At 35.4% G+C, this 23,236-nt stretch overlaps 1 protein-coding gene across 1 annotated transcript; it reads right to left on the minus strand.

The window, feature by feature from the left end:
- Positions 1-3,362: 3,362 nt before the first annotated feature.
- LOC122649467 lies at positions 3,363-4,557 on the minus strand. The gene is made up of 2 exons (XM_043842639.1): positions 4,458-4,557; positions 3,363-4,351 (listed from the first exon to the last, which is right to left on the minus strand). The coding sequence occupies exons 1-2, from the start codon at positions 4,509-4,511 to the stop codon at positions 3,590-3,592; spliced, it is 816 nt and encodes a 271-aa protein (XP_043698574.1). The 5' UTR covers positions 4,512-4,557; the 3' UTR covers positions 3,363-3,589.
- Positions 4,558-23,236: the final 18,679 nt, after the last annotated feature.

The following is a 23,236-nucleotide window of genomic DNA, read 5'->3' on the forward strand; positions in this document are numbered from 1 at the left end:
TTGAGGAAACTTAAAAGTCCATCTGCACTTTAAATTGTTCGTGGAAAGTATTAGTAGATGACATTGTGACTAGAGAAAAATTAACTAAAGTTCTTCATGTTAGTCACTTGTGTCCTTTGTAATTTAGAAATTATTACATATGTCTCGAATTCGTTTCGATATTTTTGGTGGCGATCCAAATGAAACTTTTTCTGAGATCCGATGGAGGAGTATTTATATTCTTTATCCTCTTTGTTGTAAGGGGAGTGATTTTTGGGGTTTTTCGATTTAGGGTTTTTGGGAGAAAACAACATCGCCGATTTGGGTGTTCTTGAGAGATTTCCATTGTAACTTTCTCCGATTTACATAGTGAAACATCTTCAGCTTTGCCCGTGGATGTAGCACGTCATATTGGTGTGTGAACCACGTTAAATCTCTGTATCATCTTACTCTATTTTCATTTCTGTTTGTGTTTTGTTTGGTGTTTGTTCTAATAGAAACTGAAACTTGTTGGCATCTTTTTTTCTCTCTCTCGTTTACTAAACATGTTTGTATTAAATACCTCCACTCTTCTTCGTTGTTTGAGTTGTTGACTCCTTTGTTTACTGGTGGGTATCAAAGTTCTTTTCAGTTGGTTGAAGCATCAATGTGGCGTTTGAATTTATGGTCTTACTGGTAGCTAAGTAAGCTATGTTGCCTCAGACATCTTATAGACTCTCAAATGTTTTTGCTTGCGTGAGAGAAGGCATTCTCTTAATTGGTGGGTCTGGTGCCCCATCTTCAAAATCTGTGGCTTGGAATCTGGCTGAAGACAGATTTGCTCCGTCTGGTTGTATATTAAATGTTTTGAAAGATATCAAGAAGACAAGACTGATGCTATTGGTGCGGGGTGGAAATTTAAGGCTGTCAATCAGTCACTTGGGTCCGGCTTCATTCATGGTGAATCGGTTTTGATTTATTACTAGGCCAACTTGAAACCAAACCGTTAAGGAAGTTTCCGCTTTGATCAGTTTGATCCAGTTTATTTATCAATTTGTGATCAGGCTACTATTGGATTGGACGGTCCGGTTTAGGTCTTACATCTATACATAAGGCACTCAATAGGAAAATTCCTGTGTTTTTTGGGTTATCGATTTCTTATCAGGTTACGTAACAACTAGTATTGAAAGCTGGTCACCTGTTGAGGAACGAACGCTGTCGCCCTCCTTACTTCAGTCTTAAACCAATTTCTTAGTCGCTAGGTGGAGCTAACCTTTGGAACTTCAGTAGGGCTGATGGTGACTTCAACTTACTTATAGGGTGTCGGGCTTTTTCCTAGGTTTAATCCCTTACTATATCTTTTGGTCTTGATTTTTTTATTGGGTTCAGTCCTAAAGTTTAGTTATGGTTTCTTTTGACTCCATGAAACTTCAACCTAGAACCAAACCATTCAGAGTTCGATTGGTTCAGCCTAGATTGATCCGGTCAGTTTTAGTTGGTCCGGTCAATTCGGGCTGAACTTTGACACCTTTAAGTGGATCCCACTCCCAGCCAATGGGGACAAGGGAGAGGGAGCAGAGTGTCAAGGAGAGAGACATTCCCACACCACCCATGTGAGGATCATTTTTCCCTTGGTTATATGGTATTTTATGTGATACATAATAAAAGGGTAAAGCTCATTCTGACCCAGTTAAGGAAAGGCTTTGAAAATGGTCTACCATTATGAACCATTGTGGAGAGTTGGTTTTGACTAACTGAGCATTAGATTAGTTATACGTCTAATGGATTAACCCATCTGTAACTTTCAAAATTAAATTCAATCAAATAGGTGTTTCATTGATGTCTTCCGTTGGTATCAATCGGGTTCCATCTGATTAGCCATGTCTGTCCTGACTCCTGAAGGTCTTTTTTGAAAGAAAAAAAAATTAAGGGAATTGTACAAAGTTCCAATTTTAGGAAATGATTTTGCTAATAACCCTACAACATTTGTACATCCAACCACATGGAGTAATAAGATGCCATCAATATTTTTTTCCCCTTTTTAGGAGAAACAAACAATCAGCCGTTTCATTTGGACTTGTTTGATGTATGGAAAAAAGGAACTCAACCACCATGTTTTATATATATCTTTGTCTTAGGAGGAAGATGAAGATATTAGTGGTTCCTACCATAGTTTTAGGTATCGGTATTGGATATTTGGCCGTGATCCTTATTAGTATCAATCGTGATTGATCACAAACCGTGGAGGGTGGTGTACGTTTTACGCAAGTGCTCAAACGAAGAAAACTACAGAGGTTGTCGGAGACCAGCTCAACTATAGGGTATTCTACAATCAAAACGCAAAGAAAACTAATACTCGTTTAGGGTAGTCTACGATCACCAAAACAAGCAAGCAATGATGGTTGTAGACCAGCTCAACCGCAGGATGGTCTAGCTTTTTCTCAAGCTTGTGGTGCATCATTTGAATGCAAGAATTTAGAGGTCACTCAAAGACATGTTTTGGTGCCAGTAAATATCCACCATTAGTAGCACAAAGGTCAAGAATCCAGAGATTGTGTTGCCTAACAACCTAGTAGCCTAAGTTCCTATCTCCAAAAATGTGTTTTGATTTAGAGCCTAAAATATTCCATGATGGCATGGTCATCCTCAAAACCCAATAAAGGCTTTCTCTTTGGGGTCAGGTCACCATTCCTATTACAGATGGACCCAACTTAAACAAGGGTCGTTAACCCAGAAAAAGTGTCTTGCTTTAACTTTATTTCCATCTAATCCCAGCTTGATACCACTCCAGTAAGACCACTAGTCCTTCATTTTTTGGGGTAGAGTAGGATCTCTATTGGGTGTTTATGATTGCTCCTTGCCCTCTGCAATTATTGTTCTACTTTCAAATAATAACAATCAGAATAAAATAACAGAGACATGATCCTTAGCAGATAGATAGATTAGATACTATTTGCAAAAGGTAGAAAGAAAAGGAAAACACATAAGGAAACATAAAGATTAAACTTGATATAATACACCACCACCACCACACTAGTACAAGTTGCTGTGGATGATCTTGATTCGGATTTGGAGGACCCACCTTCCTCACCCGACAAGGAGTGTTTTGTTTGTTGGCCACCCCCCTTCTTACAATCTCATCTTCCAAATCCCAACCCTCTAACAACTCCATCACCAAACCATTTTACATTTTTTTGTTTGGATCTTCTCACTACATACTCTGCTCTCATAGCCTCTCATAGATATATTTAACCCAAAAAACTTACCAAAAAAAAAAGAAAGAAAGAAAGAAAGGGCTAAATTGTAAAAGGAGAGACCAAAAAATCTCAATCAGCACACAAGAGAAAAGCCTAGAGAGCAATCTCAGTTCTCTCACTTTCTTTCTCTCTCTGAAATCTGAAATCTGAAATCTGAAGTCTTGAAGTCTGAAATTTGTTAGGTAGGAAAAGGAAGATAAAATCCATCCTTCTCATCCCAAGACGAAACTGGAAACACTATACAAATGCTTTAGTAAAAGCTAAAAAGCATAACTAAAGAGTCCACGACACAATTTCATATTCTTGTTAAAGGTCTGTCTGATATTAGTAGAAATTGAGATACTAAATAATGTAAGGAACTATTGATGGAGGAGTCATCGGAGAACAACTCTTTGATACTTTGTGGAAGAATCAGAACCTTCACAAACCATTAAACCTCTTTTCCTTTTAGCAATTCCACCACCGGTGTTGTTGATGTCGCCATTGATGCCGATCACAGAGTCTTGATGCAGGAGGTGAGGTGTTGGTGGTGAGGTAATGGCAACTGGTGGAATTTCAAAGGAGTCAAGTTGGGGAGGTGGGTGTCGCCACTGAGGGAGAGGACCTGCCAGTAAAAGGGTCTGAAGTAATGGCCCAGCTTTCATCACTGCCTGCAAAAGCTTACCCTTTTCTGGTAATGGCTTCTCTGATGGTAATTGTACTGTTGCCATTCCTGATGTTGGTGTTGTTGTTGTTGTTGTTGTTGCTGATGAGGGTGGTTGTAATGGTGGTGGTGGAATTGGGTCCATCACAGGAGATGAAACGATGCTTTCTTCACAATCCGAGGAAGATATGCCAGTGTTGGAATCACCACCTCTTCTGGCTTCATCTTCAATGCTTGAGATCCCAGAAAGAGGGGTATTTTGTTGGGGTTGTTGGAGATGTTGATGCTGTTGCTGAAGGAGTAAGAGCTTCTCCACGAGTAGTCTTTGGCATTTGTCTTGTGCTTCATCTCTCTCCCTGATGGCTCTGTTTAAGAGATCTTGAAGACGGTTCATTTGTTCTTCTCTCTTCCTTATCTCCTCTTGAGCTGCTAGCTTCGTTGTTTCTAGCTCCAGAGTTGTGTACAAGAGGGAATGCCTCAGCTCGTCCATGTTCTGCTCAATTACAATAGACCCAAAGCATTATATAAGAAACAGAACAGAAAGATAACCCAAATGAGAGAATGTAGCCAGAGGAAGAAGACCCAGTTGAGAATTTTACCTTTCCTTGGTAGTAATAACCCCAGCTAAGAGGTGGAATTCTCTGATTGTCCATACTAGTTAGTACCTTTGTGAACTGTAAGGGCCTCAAACAAACAGAACTGAGAAGAAAACTGTGTCAGCAGGGGAAGGAAGGGAGGGAGGGAGGGAGGGAAGAAGTGAGAGAGTGTTTATTGTGTGGTTCCTTACCTCTTATAAGTATTAAGTGGTTGCCTGCTTGCTTTGGTACTATTTCTTTTCCATCTTTTCTCATAGCTTTAACTTTTCCGGCCATGACGTTGGACAAAACACAAAAGGCCAAAAAGCCTACAGAAGCCCACATTTTCACTTCCCAGTACACACTACACACTCACTCACTCACTCACTCACTCACTCTCTCTCTCTTTTCAAGTTGGAGTATAAGACCCAAAACACAGTGGAATTGTAATTCTGTTAAGGCGGGAATGTGAAACCGGCGAGGAAAGCGGGAGGTAAACCACCGTATAGCGTCTCACTGTACTTTTGTCTTCTTGTATGATGGCATTTGCATTATAAGATGTTTTCCTTTTGTATTATTTTCTCTCTACATTATGTCTGTCTTTTCACCAGTAGAGTGGAAAGAATTCTTTATTGATATGACTTTATGATTGGATTTTGGATTCACAATTTGCTTCATCTATCCTCTTCTTTAATTGGTATTACCACCACCCACCACGTTTCCGTAGGCTTTCACTCTACTACAGATAGTCGTCCTCTCTTAAGTAGCCTTATTCATGATCCTAATCCGTGACTGGTGTCTGATTCTGATACCAAATGTTAGGTACTTGATCAATACGTCAAAATTCCACGATTGATGGAACACGTTAAATCAAACTTTTTAACCTATCACATACTAGGCTAGCCCATTCGAGTACCCATACACTAGATTGATCCCCCATTAGACTCATAACACAATGTGGGGTAAATATGATCAGGAAGAGATAGACTATTAATTATGTGAGAGGGCATGGGAAACAATCTTCACATAGTTGGCTTAGGGATCTTTTTCCTATAATTATATTACAAGAGAGGGTTTTCTAAGCAAACAGCAAAGGGGAGCAAACCAATGAGGAACAATGAAATGGTTTGATTCAAGGGGTGAAGAGGTCATTTCTTGTGAAGAAAAGAGATAGAGAGAGTGTTAGTGTACCCTCCACTCCACAGTCAGTTGAGAGAATCTTTTCTCTTATATTATATATCATGGTCAAGTCAATAGTTTTGTAATAATAAATTTGATAGTACTTTGATAATTGGAAATGGAGACCAAGAGAGAATTTTTGTTCCATCTCCCTATTGGAAAAAAGAAATGAAAAAGGTATATGAAATTCTCTAGTGTCTGTTTTATGTTCTGTCAAGAAATTCTGATTGAGCAAAGCCATCTGATCTAATGACTTACCCTACAAATTTAGATCAAAATAGTCAGTAAGGGCATGTGATCTCTCTCTCTTTCTTAATACGTACATAGTCAATGACTCAATGTAAAGACATGTAGTCAATGTTATGTGATTCTTTAAGTTAGTCAGAGAAGGGTGCTGGTGCTTGGTAGGGAACCGAATTTTCCCACCAAAATTTGGCAAAAGAGGGGTGGTAGGGTCCCATGGCTGGACTCTCTTTGGCCAAAAAGTCTATAAAGGAAAGAAGAACCGCTCTACATTTGACCAATTCTATGACTCACTCACTATTGGAGAAATGCCTACTCCACCCTACTATTTATACACTTCTCAAACAGTGTTGTTACTTGTAGGGATATGGAAACCAAAATATTTGTTTTTGTGGGTATGTATAAATTAGAAACTGAAATCGTTTATCGAAATCGAATCGAATCATTTAAATAAGAAACAAAATTTTGTTTTTTAGTCATTTTGATTTTGACTTCAAGATGTGAAACCATTTATTAAACAGTTTGATTTTGATTTTAAAAAGTGAAATCATTTAAATCGATTAGACTTGATAATTGATTTAAATCATGTAAATTATTTTAAATTGTTTTTATTTCTTAAGTCTCAATTTGAGCCTAATTGTCATGGTTCGAGGCTAGCAGCATCAGTTTTCTTTATTGAACTTCAAAAATAGATTCATTCCCAAGTGGACCCAAAACTGTTAACTCAAATTGACAACAAAATTAAAAACCATTTAATTGAAACTGTTTATTAATTAGTTCCAATTTTGGATAGTGAAACGGTTCAATAAATAGTTTGATTTTAGTTTCTACCATTCACAAATTCAACCGAACCAAATCAAACAAAACCAATAAACCAAAATTAAGTAGATTAATACCCTTATAATGGTGTCTGATACAAAGCCCCCTCCACCCCTAACCCACCCTTCCTTGAGTTGGGGCGCCAACCCCTAGTGGCCTATGCTCCTTAATAGGAAATGGCCAAAAAAAAAATTTGGATTCTATCTTCTCGTATATGGAGTGTAGTTACTTTCCATATATGTTGTCTTATTGCCATGTGTCTTATAACCGATGGAGAACTTTTATCTGGGTTATTATTATTATTGTTTTCTCTTTAAGAGATAATTGATAGATGTTTTTTCGTCATAATAGTTAGGACAAGTGGCAGCATTGAAGCGTATTTGGAGATTGTGTTTTGGAGCTAATTGTTGCTGTTGCTTTTGCTTTCCCTTGATGATCAAACCAATATAAAAACTAAAAGGTAGAAAACATTGGGTCCGGGTCCATGATAGCAAGCTCTTCTCCAATACCCATCTCCTATATACAAAAAATACAAAAATAAAATAAAATAAAATAAAAATAAATAAAATTCCAATATTAAATAGTTTCTCATACTTTTTTTTTAAAGGAAAATTTCTTTTCTTCATTATTATATTCTAGGTTTAGATATTGCACTAGAGATATACTTCTTGAATTGATACTTTCTTTCCCAACAGTAGTAGAAGGTTGTAGAAGTCACATTAGAATAGTTGTAGAAAGCATAAGATAAAAGAGTAGTTTGAGATGTTTGAGGTATCTTTAGTGATTTGGAAAAAGGAGGTTTGTGTGGATATAATCATAATTATTGAAAGCATAAGAAAAATATTATTAACAGTAGAAATATAGAGAAGGTCATGTAGCTAGAGTGATTTAAAATAGTTTATATATGTTTAAAGTATATAACATTTACACTTAATTAAGCTTCCCTACACATAACTATATCTTTCAAATGAAGTGTTATAACCATTAATAATGGTGTTATTATAATTATTAACCATCATTCTATGTGGGTAAAAGCACCCTTAATAACAGTATGGTCGTTAACAACGGTTAATCCCATTATAACCTTTTAATGTTATTTTAACATTCTAATTATTCCTATCAACCAAAGCAAGTAAAATATTAATTTTTAATTTTTTTTTTTTTAAAAAAAAAAACTTTCATAGATAATGAAAAAGTAGCCACCATCCTATGCTCCCCACGGTTAAAATTATAAATTTCTTCTAAGTGGGTCACGAAGATATCTTTGCTAGGTGATTCACATTGGTAATCCTCTTAGGTTTCCTTAATAAGCATAATAAACATCTGGAAATCATGGTCTTTTTTTTCTATGCAAAAAAAAAAAAAAAGAAATTATGGGCATTTGTTGTGGGCTAATGGAGTTAGGGAGAAAGTTTTCCTTCACCATGCCGTGAATGTTTACCACACCATCCTAGGGTTTCGCAAAGACATAAACCGCTATTGGGTTTTCGTATTTTCTCCAATATACTCTCCTAATACCTTCCCACGTGCATCTGAGAGCCTGCAGTGAATGATGGATTCACATTCACCATAGCTTAAGGAAAACTCAGTCCAAAGAACTATATAGACGGATGCATATATTTTGTACACATTTCCACTTGTCAATGAGGATATATCTGATCAGAAGGACTGGATAGATTGTGATACATTTCAACTCTTTGACACTGTAATACAAGTTTATTGATTGGCAATAATGATACAAATATACTTAGGTTGTTTAATTCATTTAATTGTAATTTGAACAACATAATAATAAGCCTTTTTTATCTTATGATAGTTTTCCCTTCCTTTTACTAGGGTTGTCTATACTATGATTTGAGAGTTACTGTGACCAGTTTCATCTATCCATATGTTGAGTTGCTTTAACATTGTCAACTTAATAATTTTCTTCTCATCATTCCTTCATGTTGCCAACCACTTTTAGTTAGGTTTTTATTAATTTTTGAATTTCTATTCAAGGTTGTTCCAGTTTTATTTTTGGGAGAAAGAACACTATTTGGGTGCGTGCGGTGCGCTGCCCCAATGCCCAAACAGGAGCAGGTGAAATGATCGCTACACCCCCATGGAAAGACGGAATTTCCTAGGGGTACGGTGCTCATTTCGCCCGCCCCTGTGAATGGTGCAGGAGTAGCATACCGCACGCGCTCAGGTAGTGTTCTATTTCCCTGTACTTTTTACAAAAAAAAAATTAGGGTTTCAATTTCATATCATTTTTTCTTTTTCTTTTTTTTTTTTTGGGGGGGGGGGGGGGGGAGGGGAGAGGAGAGAAAGATAATCTTCTTCCTACATGACAATCACTATGAAGAAGTATAATTGTGTAGCTCAAATAATGCTGTATTGGGTCAGATTGGACTGTCTTACCGCTCAAAAAAATCAATATCTAAGCCCTTTTAACTGTTTTACCCTTCCCTATTCCGATACCTTACCATCGATAAGGTATCAATATCAATCATTGCTGATACTGATATGACCAATCTGATACTGAAACCTAAAATATGGATCAAAGGCTTCTCAGTGCTCACCAAGGTTTAAAAAATTGGAATCGAACATGGGATTGGTATCTATCGATTTCGATCCAAATCAAGTTTGAATTTATCGAAATATTTTGGAACCCTAGAAATTTAAATCAGGAAGAAGAAACAAAGAGTTTCCCAGAATCTATTATGTTTTGGAATTTTTCTTTTTTTTAATCAAAATATAAAAATCTGTTTTCAAACGAAGGAAAGGGTCCTGGGTATGGAATAGTCTTGCTCATGTAGTTCCAAGGTTGAAAGAACTTGTGTGTTGGAAAGTTGGATTTGGGAAGCCAATTGATGCCTAGAAAGACGACCCATGGATTCCTCCTTGGACTTAGTTTTATCTTGGTACGAATAGAACTAATCTCCCATCTGTCTCTAAAGTTTTTGATCTCTTGCTTGGGAGGTCTTGAAATTTACCTTTGCTTAGTTCTTTATTCCTAAGTGATATTATCCATCTCATTACTGAAATTCCACTTGCATCATCTGTGCATGACAATTTTCTTTTCAATCCTCTTTTAAAAAATGGAGTTTTGACAATTAAGACATCGGCCAGATTTTTGTCTTGTGTTGACTCATCTAATTCTCAAGAATCTGTTCAGAATTTCTCTAGGCAATCACAATTTTGGAAAGTATGGTCTCTATTGTGGAAATAAAAAATGCAGCCTAAATTTCAAGTCTTCTGGTGTTTATTGTTGGATATAGATTTTATAACAAAAGATAAGCTATGGTCGTTTCTTAAACATAGATGTCGAGTGTGTGTTTTTTCTATTGGAAAAATAATTTGATTGACATCTGTTTCTCTCCTTTTCTTTTTCAAAAAGGATTTGAGCAGTATGAATATTAGGGTTACGATCTGAATTTATACATGGCTCTTCCTTAGTCAAGGCTCTTGATGTTTGGTGCGATCCCTTTGCATTGACCAAAAAAGAATTATCATTTTTTTATTTGTTTTCTTTATTACTTGTTATTTCTTGTGGATTTCAGGGAACTATTGTATTGTAACAAAGTCCCCAGCCAATCTGTTGAACACACAGTACAGATGGCAGTGGTTGTGTGTTGGTTGTCATTTTTGTCAACACAATGCATGGGTGTTGGTTGTTATCAACATAGTGCATCTTGGTGCAATACAGTCAGTAGAGTAGCAATACATATGGTAGCTGTGAGTACAGAGGTATACAGCCAATGTACTAGTATGGCAGGGCATCAGTTGTGATGTAACAGGAATCATAAGTGTTCCAGTAGAGCTGGCAGTGGTAGACAGTTGCTTGGTAGTGCAGACTATACATTGTAGTGAGTTCAAGACATGTGATAGTTGACAGTGATAGTGGCAACATGACAGAGGTATGGCAGATGATTGATCAGGGTACAACATGATCTAGCAGGCACATGGTGGGTTGGCAGTACATATGGCAGCATCTTTGGTAGTCTAGCTATTCTAGCGTGATGGATGTGCTCACATAGTACTAGGGTCACAATTTGAAATGTGTATATAAGGCATAGTCGACCAATAAATAATCTAGAATTATGACTTTGCACATGCCTCCAATTCAAGTAACAATGGCTTTGGAATGAGGTCAAATGGATCTAAAATGAAGGAGTTATGACATTCATCTTCCCTTTGTCTCTTCATTCCCCCATAAAGCTCACATTCTCCCATGAACTCTCTTGAGAAACAATAAGAATATTATAAGGGTCTTCTCTATTGGGATACTCACGTCAACCTTGGAACTTGCATCAAGGCACATTGGAACAACACCTATGTTTTAGAATTACTTTTAGTTATTTGTTTTCTAGAATTTTTATTTTCTTGAGAATTAAGCATGTAATTTTAACCTTTGAAAATCAATGACTAAGATTTCATAGGAGCTTTTAGGATATCTTTTTCTTTGCCTATAAAAGGCCTACTAATCTTATGTGTAATGGAGACTAGAATTTGAGTAATGAAAATTGTTTTGAGCATTTTGATAGAACCATGATGAGTTCTCTCTTTTGAACCTTGAAGAGTTGATCCCCTAGAAAATCTTAAAAGAATTTTTCCATTAACTTAGAAGAGTTGATGTTTTTTCCTTTTGAAAATCTTGAAGAATTTTCACTTCAACCTTGAAGAGTTGAAGCTTTTCTTTATCCCTCAGCATCCTAGAAGAGTTGTCCACACAACCTTAAAGAGTTGTGCAAATTCTCCCTGCTTACTATCGATTTTTGTGACAATACTTGTTGGTATTTCTTATACCTTTAGGGTGTAATTTATCTCTCCCGATCTCACGCTTCCGCCGCCTACACCATATACATTTGGAATGTAGATCGTAACTTCCATCTTTGATGATAATTGGAAGATTTGTTAGAAAGATCCAAGTAAAACGAAGGAGGTATAGGAAGTTGTATGCATTGGTGAATGTTACTATTGGGGCAAGGTTCAACTCTCTTATCTATTTGAAAGTTGGTTAGAGTATATGGTAAGGATTAGGGTCTTTTTCAAAAAAATGAGATTGTTCCTTACATTCTAAATGAAATAAAATATAATAGCGCTGAGAGGACACGAGTTTGATCAAATTTGGTAGTTGAGGAACATATGAGAAATGCTTTTATAAGATCATAAAGACTACTTCAATTCCTTGAATGATGTTTTGGAGTTTTTGGTTCAATAAACTTGAGGATCAAGCTACAAGAGGTAAATTTCATTTTATGTGTTTCGAATTAGATCATCTAAGAATCTTACATGTATTACCATAAGCTGTTTTAAGTAACAAGATTCTTTGTAATAGTCGTTGGTCCCACAACCAAGATGTCCTTACCGTTACAATTGCACCTTTTACGTTTTGGTGTACCAAAGATTGATGCCTACACTAGCTATTTACAGTAGCACTTTTTACGTTTTGGTGTACTTAAAATTGATGCCTACACTAGCTATATCTGTGTGCTGAATTCATAATATTCATGTATGAATGAAAGAAATACTCAACGAAGAATTCAATTTCTAAATAGAATGAATATCCTGAGAGAATTATATAATTGTGATTGAACAAAAGTTCAGATTTTTATGGTAGTTTTGTAAAAAAAAATTTAAAATTAAAATGCATTTAAAATTTTCTATTTATTTAATAAATTATATTTGAAAAGATTTTTCAAAAGCTTATGTCCAATTAGTGGTCGAGATTCTTTGACATAGCCATTTAGACAGACTAGGGTTTTTACAATGCTCATATTCTATACCCATAGCCCATTATGATATTGTTAAGGGAAGCAGTTTTCTGTTCGGGAGTGTAGCCTACGCCAGCATTCCCGTGAGTCTATCTGTCTCCTCCTTAAAACAAGGTGGCAGAAGTGTCTTTTCACATGGGGAGGAGAGAGATAGACTCATGGGAGTGCTAGCGTAGGCCACACTCCCGGACATAGATCTTTTTCCCTATTGTTAAATAGAAAGATGTTAACGCAATTATTTCTATCAATTTAATGGGTTTTTTATTATTACCATTTAGGGTTGTACTTATTAGTAAATAATTCTATGATTACTTAAAAGTGAGACTTTTAGGTAAATAGAGACTAGAGAGCTTTTGTAGGAGTAGGGCATACTATTAATAGCCTCTCTGTCTCTCTCTCTCTCTCTTCCTTGACACCTACTCTTCTTTGAGAGATTAGAATTTTGAACTCTACTGTGTGAGGATCGATTCAATTGGTTGACTTCTCTATCAATTGTTTACTGTGGAAACCAGTTCATTGGCAAAGGGATGCATGTTCAAGTGTCATATTCCTTTGAATGTACTACTATACTTGTGGTACAAAGAGGTAATCATAAAACCTTAGTTTTGATTTTTAAATACTCTAATACGCACAAAGAACGATTTATGGTAGAAATTTTTTATTTATCATTACAGCCGCTAACAATCTGTTTATAGGTGCTTGATTAACACATGCAAATCAAATTGAAAAACACATGCTTAAATGCTTTGATGAACTTGAGCCACCAAACAATTTCATAAAATTAAAACATTGGAAACGTCCGTTACTTAAAATTCATAAAAAGTGCAAAACAAATAAAATCCATATCATTAAAAGACCAAGTTGGTAAATAACAAAAAAAAAAAAAAAAAAAAAAAAAAAAAAACTCTTCTAGAATTAAAGCTAATTTACAAATAAAACCGGTGTTGTGTGTGGGTGTATACTTGTGCCCAGACACAGTCCGGCATGAAAAGATTGTCACACCCCCTGGAAAGGTGGAAAAGTCTAAGGGTGCAACATGTACCTGTGCCTAGACATAGCCTGACGTGAAAAGACCGCCACACCCCCTAGAAAGGTGGAAAGGTCTAGGGGTGTGACAGTCTTTTTATGCCGGGCTATGTCTGGGCATAGGTACACATCTACACACAACACCGATTAGCGTTTCTTTTTTTTTTAGCATGAATTGAATGTAACAATAATTGATGTGTTACCATGGAAAGAAAACTCGGTCGAAACCACTGAAATATCTTGGTTTCGCAAGTTTCCGAGACGAGATGGAGGGGTATTTTAAAAAGAACATGGTTTCGACTCGGTATTGACAGTTTCGACCATGTTTCGATCGAAACATAGTTGAACCACCTTAAACCACACCTATATAATACCTCATTACGATCGAGAAAAGCATATCTTGACTTGGTCTCGATCAAAACCCCTCCAACCAAGGTTTCTCCATAAATGGGAAAAAGTATTAAGCTTCGACCTAGTTTTGGATGGTTTCGACCAAATCTCAGTTTCAACTAGGTCGAAACCTGATCAAAACCCGAGTTCTTGATCTTTGTGTGTTACACGTTTGATGGTGAGAAAGACATATACATATAGATAAGTGTCACGAGCCATTGCATCCCTCCTAGAACAACATGTGTGTTACGTTTTTACTTGACCAAATCTCTTATGACTTCAAAAGATTAATAAAAAATATAGTTTTATTTATTTTTGGCATAGCAGTTGAGTGTCACAAGTGTCACGAGAGTACGAGACAAACGCCTGAGAATATGAATCTCATTTTCACTGCTCCTTCATTCTTTAGCTTCTTCTTCCTCTTCTTCTTGGTTGTTGTTCTCACATGTTTCATGAAAAAATAACGATGGTCACACTAAGGGGGTCAGTTAACACACTTTTGGAGATAATTTTTTATTTTTGAATGAATAATGCAAGCTTGTGTCTACATTCTGTCTATTTGGGTTAATGTTCTAAAAACTAGAATCCGAGCGGTATTGCAGAGGCCGATTATAAGGCTTTTGGGACTAGATCGTTGGGTTTCAGATTTGAGGAACTGATTCTGAGTTTAAAATCCTTGTTTTGGATGATCAACAAACATTTAAATGAATTTGGGTGAGATGGTTAATACATAGTTTGGAAAGCTTGAACTGAGAATCAATTAAGTAACCTTAGTTGGAAAGTCGATTAAGTGATTCTCAACTCAAAAGAGTTAACCGGTTAACCCTTTTGAGCTGGCGTGTGCGTTTGATCCCGCCGAAAAATAAATAAAGCCTAATCAAGGTAGCTTTTATTCAGTACTATTAATTGCATACAATATATATTAAATATTAAAAAAGAATCGAGTTTCTTTTCACCCGTGGTGAAAAGGAACGTCTTAAACCACCTCATCTGACCCTTAGATTAGATTAGGGATGGGCTTTATAGACCACGTATAATAAGGAGCATGAGTTTAGTGATAGAACGCAAAATCCACGAGTACTTCAATCATGGGGTTACATCACCCAAGATGAAGAGAATGAGATTCGCTCTTCATCGTGGGTGTCAAAAAATTGTACTCCTTTAAAAAAATAGGGTAAGAAAAGCCAAAAAGGGGAGAGGCCGGTAGTAGTTCCTCATATCAAGTTATTGAGTCTAAAGATATACTAATATAGAGATGACAAAACAAAATAGTTTGAAACACCCCTTATTTCAAAGAGAAAAAGAGGACGGATTATTCACATTTTATTTGATGGTCAAAGGCGAAATGAAAGCTAAACAATGGTCATTCGGGAAAAAAAAACAAAGAACCATTACTTGATATAGAAATGATTAATTGAACGAAAATAATAAAATGAACTAGATAAAATAATGCATTTTGCATTTTTAAAATAAATAAATTCATCTAAAAACCAAGGTTTCAAGCATTGAAGAGAGGAAACCTCATTGTGTGGATATTATATAAATTAACTCTTTCCCAAGTGGCAAATTCCTTGATTAGACTCGTCTAATTTACGAATTCAATGAAACGTTAGGAGAACTCTTATCAGATTCTTGTCATTTTCTAAGCATGGCCAAGTCTCCCAACTAATTTTTTGGCTCAATAAGGAGAAAAAGATGCATGACAATTGATTTGGTGAGACTCCATGGAGTTGAGCCTAAATTTTCAATTTTGAGATAAAAAGTCTTCCTAAGACAAGATTTTACTTAGACAAAAGCACTCCGACATCATGGGAGTTGTTTGTATTTATGTCTGAATTAAATTCCTGATCCATAGGAATTCAAACTTCCACCTAAAATTGTGGAGTTTAAATTATTAGACATGGGAATAATTGAGAATATTGAAAATCTAAGTCTAACAACAGATACTCTCATTTACCTCAAATTATTAACAAACATCTAAAATGGAGTTTCAATTCTTAAAATCCAAACATCCAAATACATGTTTAATTTTTTTGGTAAAACATCCAAATACATGTTACAACAGTAGTCATTGGGGCCTTGGGCCCATGTAGGGCTGTCAATGAACCCAATATTATCAGGGCGGAATCCTTCTCCAATCTGATTATTGAGCCTATGGATTATCTTCATTTTGATAAGGGAATGTCAAAATGACACCACGATAGGTATCCTTATCTTTATAAATGTATGGTTCAAATATATTTTGATCAAAATCAAACGATTTGATTGATTGATTAAATATGATGTTTTAATTTCTGAAAACCTGTTTCAGTGGAAGAGAAACCTTCTGGTTATTGCATGTAGATTTCTTCATCAAGAAAATCCATTTAGAAATACAGTATGCACATCCATCTGTTAAATTCTATAATTATAGTATGCAGCAATGGATATCCTGATGGATTTCATCATCGCTACTGCGGAAAATGTTTCCTCATAATCAATACCCTTTTGCTGGGTAAATCCTTTTGCCATCAATCTCGATTTGAATCGTTCAACTTTTCCGTTAGGGCTCTTCTTTCTCTTAAAGATCTACTTACATCCAATGGGCTTTATGTCATGTGGTGAATCGACTAGTGTCTAAACCTTATTGAAGTGCATAGAATCAATTTTAGAGCGCATTGCTTCCAACCACTTTGTAGCATCCACATCCTTAAAGTAGTACAGAATCCTGATTATCATCCGATCATCCATAGAAAATCTCTCTCTTAATGTTCCCCAATCCTGATTCTCTTTCTGAAGTCCTAAGCTCCTTGAGCAACCGCATACACTCCAAGTAGCCACCTACGAAAATAGGTTGGAAAACCCCTCTCCAGTCTTCTGAATTTATAAATCCAGACTCAATTTCTCAATCCCCTGTCTCCAATTCGAATGATATTAGGGTTTAATTCGATGTATCTCTATTAGATGAGGGTTTCTTTCTGGGATATTTTTAGGGTTCAATTTGATATGACTTCTTCTATTTCTCATATGTAGATGTAGTTTTATTTGACTTTCAATTCGAGTATTCAATGTGACTTCTTCTATTTCTCATTTGTAAGATTTAGTCTTCTTATTTGTTGTTTATCGGAGTTTATTTGAATAAGCTTTAGTTATTGGTACATGTGCAGATCTCTTATCATCTTCAATCTTACTAGTTTGTTTATGTTGCTATTTGATGGTTTGTGTAACATGGAGATGGTGTTCAAGTCTTGGAATTTCCGTTTTGCGCCTTGTTTCCTCACTGAGAGTATGGCTTCTGTGGCATCAGATGTCCATGAATTGATATTGTTTTATTGGTCGGGTTATGGATTTGTATAGGAGGGAGTCTCTTTGTGTCCTTTTGTTGAGTATCGGAACCTTAGTACTTTTGACATTGTTTTTATTTCATATTTAGTAGATATTTGGCATATTTTAATTTATCTTGGTATTAGTAAAAATTATTATTTTATGTAGAATTAATGTGTTATATATAAAACAAATGATTGACATATAGATGAATGTATTATATATGAAATAGGTGATAGGATGAATCTATTGTATTTGATACAGCTTAATGGATTAGATATAGAAACAAATTATTAAAAAATAAAAAATAAATTACATTCAGAGCCATTTTTTTTACAAACGCTGCTAAATGTAAAGAATCCAATATCTATCATGACGCTTTTATAAACTTTATTGTAGTACACTTTCCCTAGCATTTATAAAAAAATACTGTTAAAAATAGAAATTCAATATCTATCATAGCACTTTGTAAACGCAATTGTAATACATTTTTGCTTGGTGTTTATAAAAAAACGCCACAAAAAAGATACATACACAGACACTTAAAAAATATTGTTATACATAAAAAATGCTACTTTTAATGGTATATCTACACACAAAATATAAACACCACTATAGCGTATAACAGTTTTTTTTTTTTTTTTTATCTATGTTAATCCTTAAAAACGCCGCCATAGCCCCTAGGTCGGTTTTTTTTTTAGTGAACTTCGTTCCAGTGGCATTGAAAAGAATATTGAAAAATATGTAACATAAAAAATGAAAGGATACCAAACGCGACCTCAAATCTTCTGCTCTCATAGTCTCACTAGCTTTTAGCCCATATCCCTTACTCTCAGTCCCCAACCCCCCCCCCCCCCCTACTTACCTATATCTATACTTGGGGTTGGGGCACCCGAGAGATTTACAGAGTGGGAGTTCGTTGAGAATTATGGTTTTGCAATGCTAAGTCGTTAATCGTTAATTAACTGGGTAGGGGATTAATTAGGGAAATTTGAAACTAAGAAAAGATTAGGGATCTTATTAATAGAGAGTGTGTGTTAGACCAAGAAGAAGAAGAAGAAGTGAGAAGTGGAAAGTGGGAACATGATTTTATCATATTTCATCCAGAATTTCACATCATTCGTAAAGGAGACAGAGGACTGGGGAGTGGGAGAGAGAGAGTGGGTGGGCGCCCCAACTTTTGGAAAACCGCGTGGGTCCCACCAATCCTCCCCATTGGATCCCCAGAATCCGAAGCGGTTCCCACCAAATCTTCTAGATTTATTCATTCTTTCTTCTAACTAAGTTAGCTCGGGACCCACCAACTTAGGATTGGTTTGAGCCGGGACGTCCAGGGCACGTCACATCCGTCTCTTTTCGTTTTATTTTTTCCCCTTTTCTAGAAAATTAGACCGAAATTATACCCAAACCGATATATCCTAATAAATGGGGTTGTAAATGGATAACTAAAAATTCGAATTCAATCATCATCCGTATTTGTTTAGGGGCATCCGAATTCGATTAGAGATATCCAAAAAAAAATCCAAATACTTCGATAAAAATTCGAATTCGAATTCGAATATTTAATTATAAATAATTAAATAAATAACGATCTTAAGGGTTTTTTAAGATTCAACAGGTTCTAAAATATAAGAAGAAGAGAATCATGATCTAAAACTATGGATTGAGAGTGAATTGTATCCACTAGGGGGAGGAAGGTTCGGGTTACACAACGCAAAGGTGTAAACAGATGATCAAAAATCTGAATTCGATCTGCATCCATCCGAATCCGTTTAGAGGTATCCATATTCGACTAGGAAATATCCGAATCCGATTACATCCGACCCGAATCCAATCCGTTTATAGGTCTACTAATAAGAAACCAATATCAATCCGAAATTCATTAAAAAAAAAAAAGAAAAAAATATTTTTCCTATATTTATGATTATATTCGACATAAAACCAAATCCAAATCGAAACCAAAAATTGATGCACTCATATTGGATCATTTTTAAACTCATTCGTTCTCACACCAAAATCAGTCTAAACTGACCAATTGACACCACTATTTTTAAGTATGTATTTGATAACCATTATATGAGTCGATCCGTATCAGTATTAGTTGGAATCAATAACAATCCGATGCGTATTCCTAAAACAGTATCGATGTGGGTAAAAATATATAAAAGAAAATTTTGGTATCGATATTTTTGAATGCAAAACCATCTCTATTGATGGGCATCGGTTCTAATACCGATACTAAACCCAAAAAATACCTAAAACCATGATTAAATACAACTCCGAAACCCATGTGTTTTTTTTTTTTACTATATTGGAAGAAAAATTTTGACACACTCCCACCCAGGAATTAGATTAGCATTCCTGGTTTGTTCTGAATTACCTGTCCGGCTTGCATGTGTTAAGCATGCTGCCAACATTTATCTTGAGCCCGGATCAAACTCTCCATGGGATTTTCAATTCTCCTAATCCAATGGTTGCACATAGATCTAAGATTGCGAACATAGATTTAGGAATTGGTATCAAATATAATATTAGTCTTGATCGATACCGATTCGATATCCATCCTGGTCAGCCGTATCAGATAAAATTTCCTTGATTTTCTATAAATTTTTATTTTTTTACCTTTAGTCCGGAACGATCCATGGACCGATTTGACGGATTCCGATATGAGATTATTATTACTAAATCCGTGATTGGGAGGGAGATGCTAAAAGGGTACTTGTTGTTGAACCCTAATCTAATCCTGGCATAAGATCCGGATATTCGTTAGTTAAGCTTTTTCTAACTTGTACCGGATCAGATTATAATATATTATATTAGAGAGAAAGAGAGAGAAAGAGAGAAAAAGAATAATTAATTAATTTTTTGGATTCGTGCAGTCACGCGGTTTCGAGGTTATTGGGAATCTGAAAAGAAGAGCGCGGGGAAGGGGTTAATGGTAGAGAGATTTGTCGTATTTTGGTGATATGGAAAAAGCCCTAATCTATTCTATATATATATAAATTGCATGTGAAGGGATATGATTGTGATGATGAGGAATAGAGATTTTGTTTGAAAAAGGGTGATTGTACCACTACTAAGATCCACGTGTCAACATCGATGAAGTCATGTGATACCAACGGAAATATACGAATCTAATTTCAAACAGTGAGAGAGAGTGAGTGTGTGTGTGTGTGTGTAACGTTAAAAAACAAAGGCAATAATTTGTAAAATGTGGTTGTGTCGAGATCAAAGTTGTTTTTAAGTGTTTGGAGGGTAAGGAGGAAGAGGAAGAGGAGGAGGACTGGAGACACACGGGGCTATCTGATGCTGACTGCTTACGGCCACGAGGTGGTGGGATGCTGCTTTAAGTGATTTGGTTTGTTACAACTGTCAATATTAGAATAGGGATATATATACAACCATTTATGATTAGGGTTAGGGACTAATCATTATTATTAAGGATACTTATGATTAGGGGATTTTGTCTCTAGAGTCTAGACTGACTCCTCTAGACACACCTCTGCTCGTACTCTCTAGTGTTTAACATCTACGAGTGATTGCCAATGGGGGTCACACAAGTAAGCATCGCTTTGGTTGGGATTTCTGTTTTCCTATGGGGTAGTGCGGTACTTTCAAACACTTTTATGTCTAAACAAAAGAGTCACAAGATTACAAGAGCCACAAGGGTTTTATGATTAGATAGGGGTTGTTTTTACCCCTTTCTTGTAATTGCATTTTCAAAATTATTTAGAGATGACTGACTTTAGGGATTGTCATTGTTTTGCATGTTTTTTTTTTTTTAGTGATTTTTTTTTTATTTTTTTATATATATATTTACTAAAAACCTCAAATGGTCTCAATAAGAAAGTTGCTTTTAAATGATACCACTATATGTGTATTTTGAATTTGCCACTTCCATTTAATTGGATTATGGTGAATCTTCATGTAAATGAAGTGAGAATCTATTTTTTAAATGACACCACCCCTAAGGTTGACATGTAAATTCCACTCATTCTCCCATTTGCATCAATGGACTACCTCCCACATCTCTCTCTCTCTCTCTCTCTCTCTCTCAATTAAGTTTCATTTTTTGTTCTTTTTTAATTTTTTATTCAACATTCATTTTTTTAATCTATCACCATAGATTAAAAAATATTCATTTTCCATTATGGAATTTACTATACATATTACATACACCTATCTTTTATTTTTTTATTTATTTTTGGGTAGAATATTACATACACCTAGCGGCATCATTACAAATAAATCCATTTGATTTTAGCAACATATTCCACCTTTTCATACCATTGTTTAGTTACTTGCTTTCGCCCATATAATGATTTCACAAGTTTACATATCTTGTGCTCAAATTTAAGGACAATACAATATTTTGGTTGTTTAATGTGTATCTCTTCCTCTACATCTCCGTTTAAGAATGTTACTTTTACATCCATTTGGTGGATCACCAATTTATATACAGATGTCACAACAATCAAAACCCTTATAGTGGCAATTGTAGCTACTGAAGCAAAATGTATCAAAGTAGTCACTTTTCTTTTGTTTAAAGCCATTGATTACAACTCTTGTTTTAAACTTGTCAAGTGATCCATCAGATTATAATTTCTTTCAAAATATCCACTTAGAGTCAAGTAACTTAGTACCCGATGGAAGATCAACTAATTCTCATGTATGGTTTGTCATAATAGAATCTAATTCATTCTTTATAACCTCATTCCAAAAGACAGCATCGGCAGGTGTAATAGCCTCTTTGTAAGAAAAATGATCATTGTCAATAAGATAGACAAATCAATCATCTCCTAGGTATGTAGCCTTCTTTTATCTTTTAGTTTTCCTTAGTTGACTCGTATCACTAGGTATATGAGCACTTTCATTTGACACTTATTACTAAGAAGTTGTATGTCGAACTGTGTTGTGCATATCCAATAAACACACAATCAAATATTTTCAGACCTAACTTTCTTTTGTTTAGTTCATATATTGCCTACCTTTGTCAAACGCCACCACGCCTTCAAGTGTATAAGACTTAGTTTCCTACCATGCCATAATTCAGATGGTAATAATATGTTCTTCTTATGGTGTATCCTGCTAAGTACATAACAAGATGATAAATGGCTCGGCCCACATATTAAGTGGCAACTCTTAACTTATGGCATAGAATTTATCATTTCTTTCAAGGTCCTATTTTAACTTCCTATCACCTCCATTAGACTCAAATTGATAAGGGGTTGTTGTCTCAGGGATTATTCTATTTTTTTCACAAAATTTAGTGAGACTGGAGGTTCGATATTCAGCCCATTTATCAATTCTAAGCCTCTTTGTCTTCCGTTTTAGTTGATTTTTTACTCTACCTTATAGGACATAAAAGCATATTCTGCCTCATCTTTAGTCCCTAAAACCTACAACATGGTATATCTAGAGTGGTCAATAATACAATTTATAAAATATTTTTATCGCCTCTAGAGTCCTAGGTTTTAAAATCACCTAAATCACAATGTACTAGGTCAAATAGGCCATTTTGCTTCTACACTAATTTTAAAATGAGACTTCTTAGTAAACTTATGCTCAACACAAGTAAGATACTTGTCTAGTGATAGCTTTATATAATTTTCTATCAAGACTAATTTACATATATTTTTAATATATGATGCATTACAATGACCTGACCTATAATGTCATAAATAAAAAACATCCATATAAATAGAAGTAGTACTAGGCTTATTATTTAGGAATACATAATACAAACAAACCATTATTCAAATATCCCTTCCCAACATAAACATCATTTTTGTAATTACAACTTTATTTGCCTCAAATGATACCCTAAGTCCAGCTTGGTTGAGGAAGGGTCTCGACACATGATCCTGGCATATACTCGATACATGCAACGCATCCTTCAGAACAAGGGTCTTCCCTGAGATAAGCTTCAAAGTGATTTGTCCATTGCCAATGACATTTGAGGTTTGGAAATTTCTCATGTAGATCATATCGCCGGAATTGAATATTGAATAATTAAAAAATAAATTCCAATCTCCTCATATGTGCTTGGTAACACCTGCATCAATAACCCATTCATTTGGTCGTTTG

This window comes from Telopea speciosissima, chromosome 2, assembly GCF_018873765.1.
Source record: "Telopea speciosissima isolate NSW1024214 ecotype Mountain lineage chromosome 2, Tspe_v1, whole genome shotgun sequence".
NCBI lineage: Eukaryota > Viridiplantae > Streptophyta > Magnoliopsida > Proteales > Proteaceae > Telopea > Telopea speciosissima.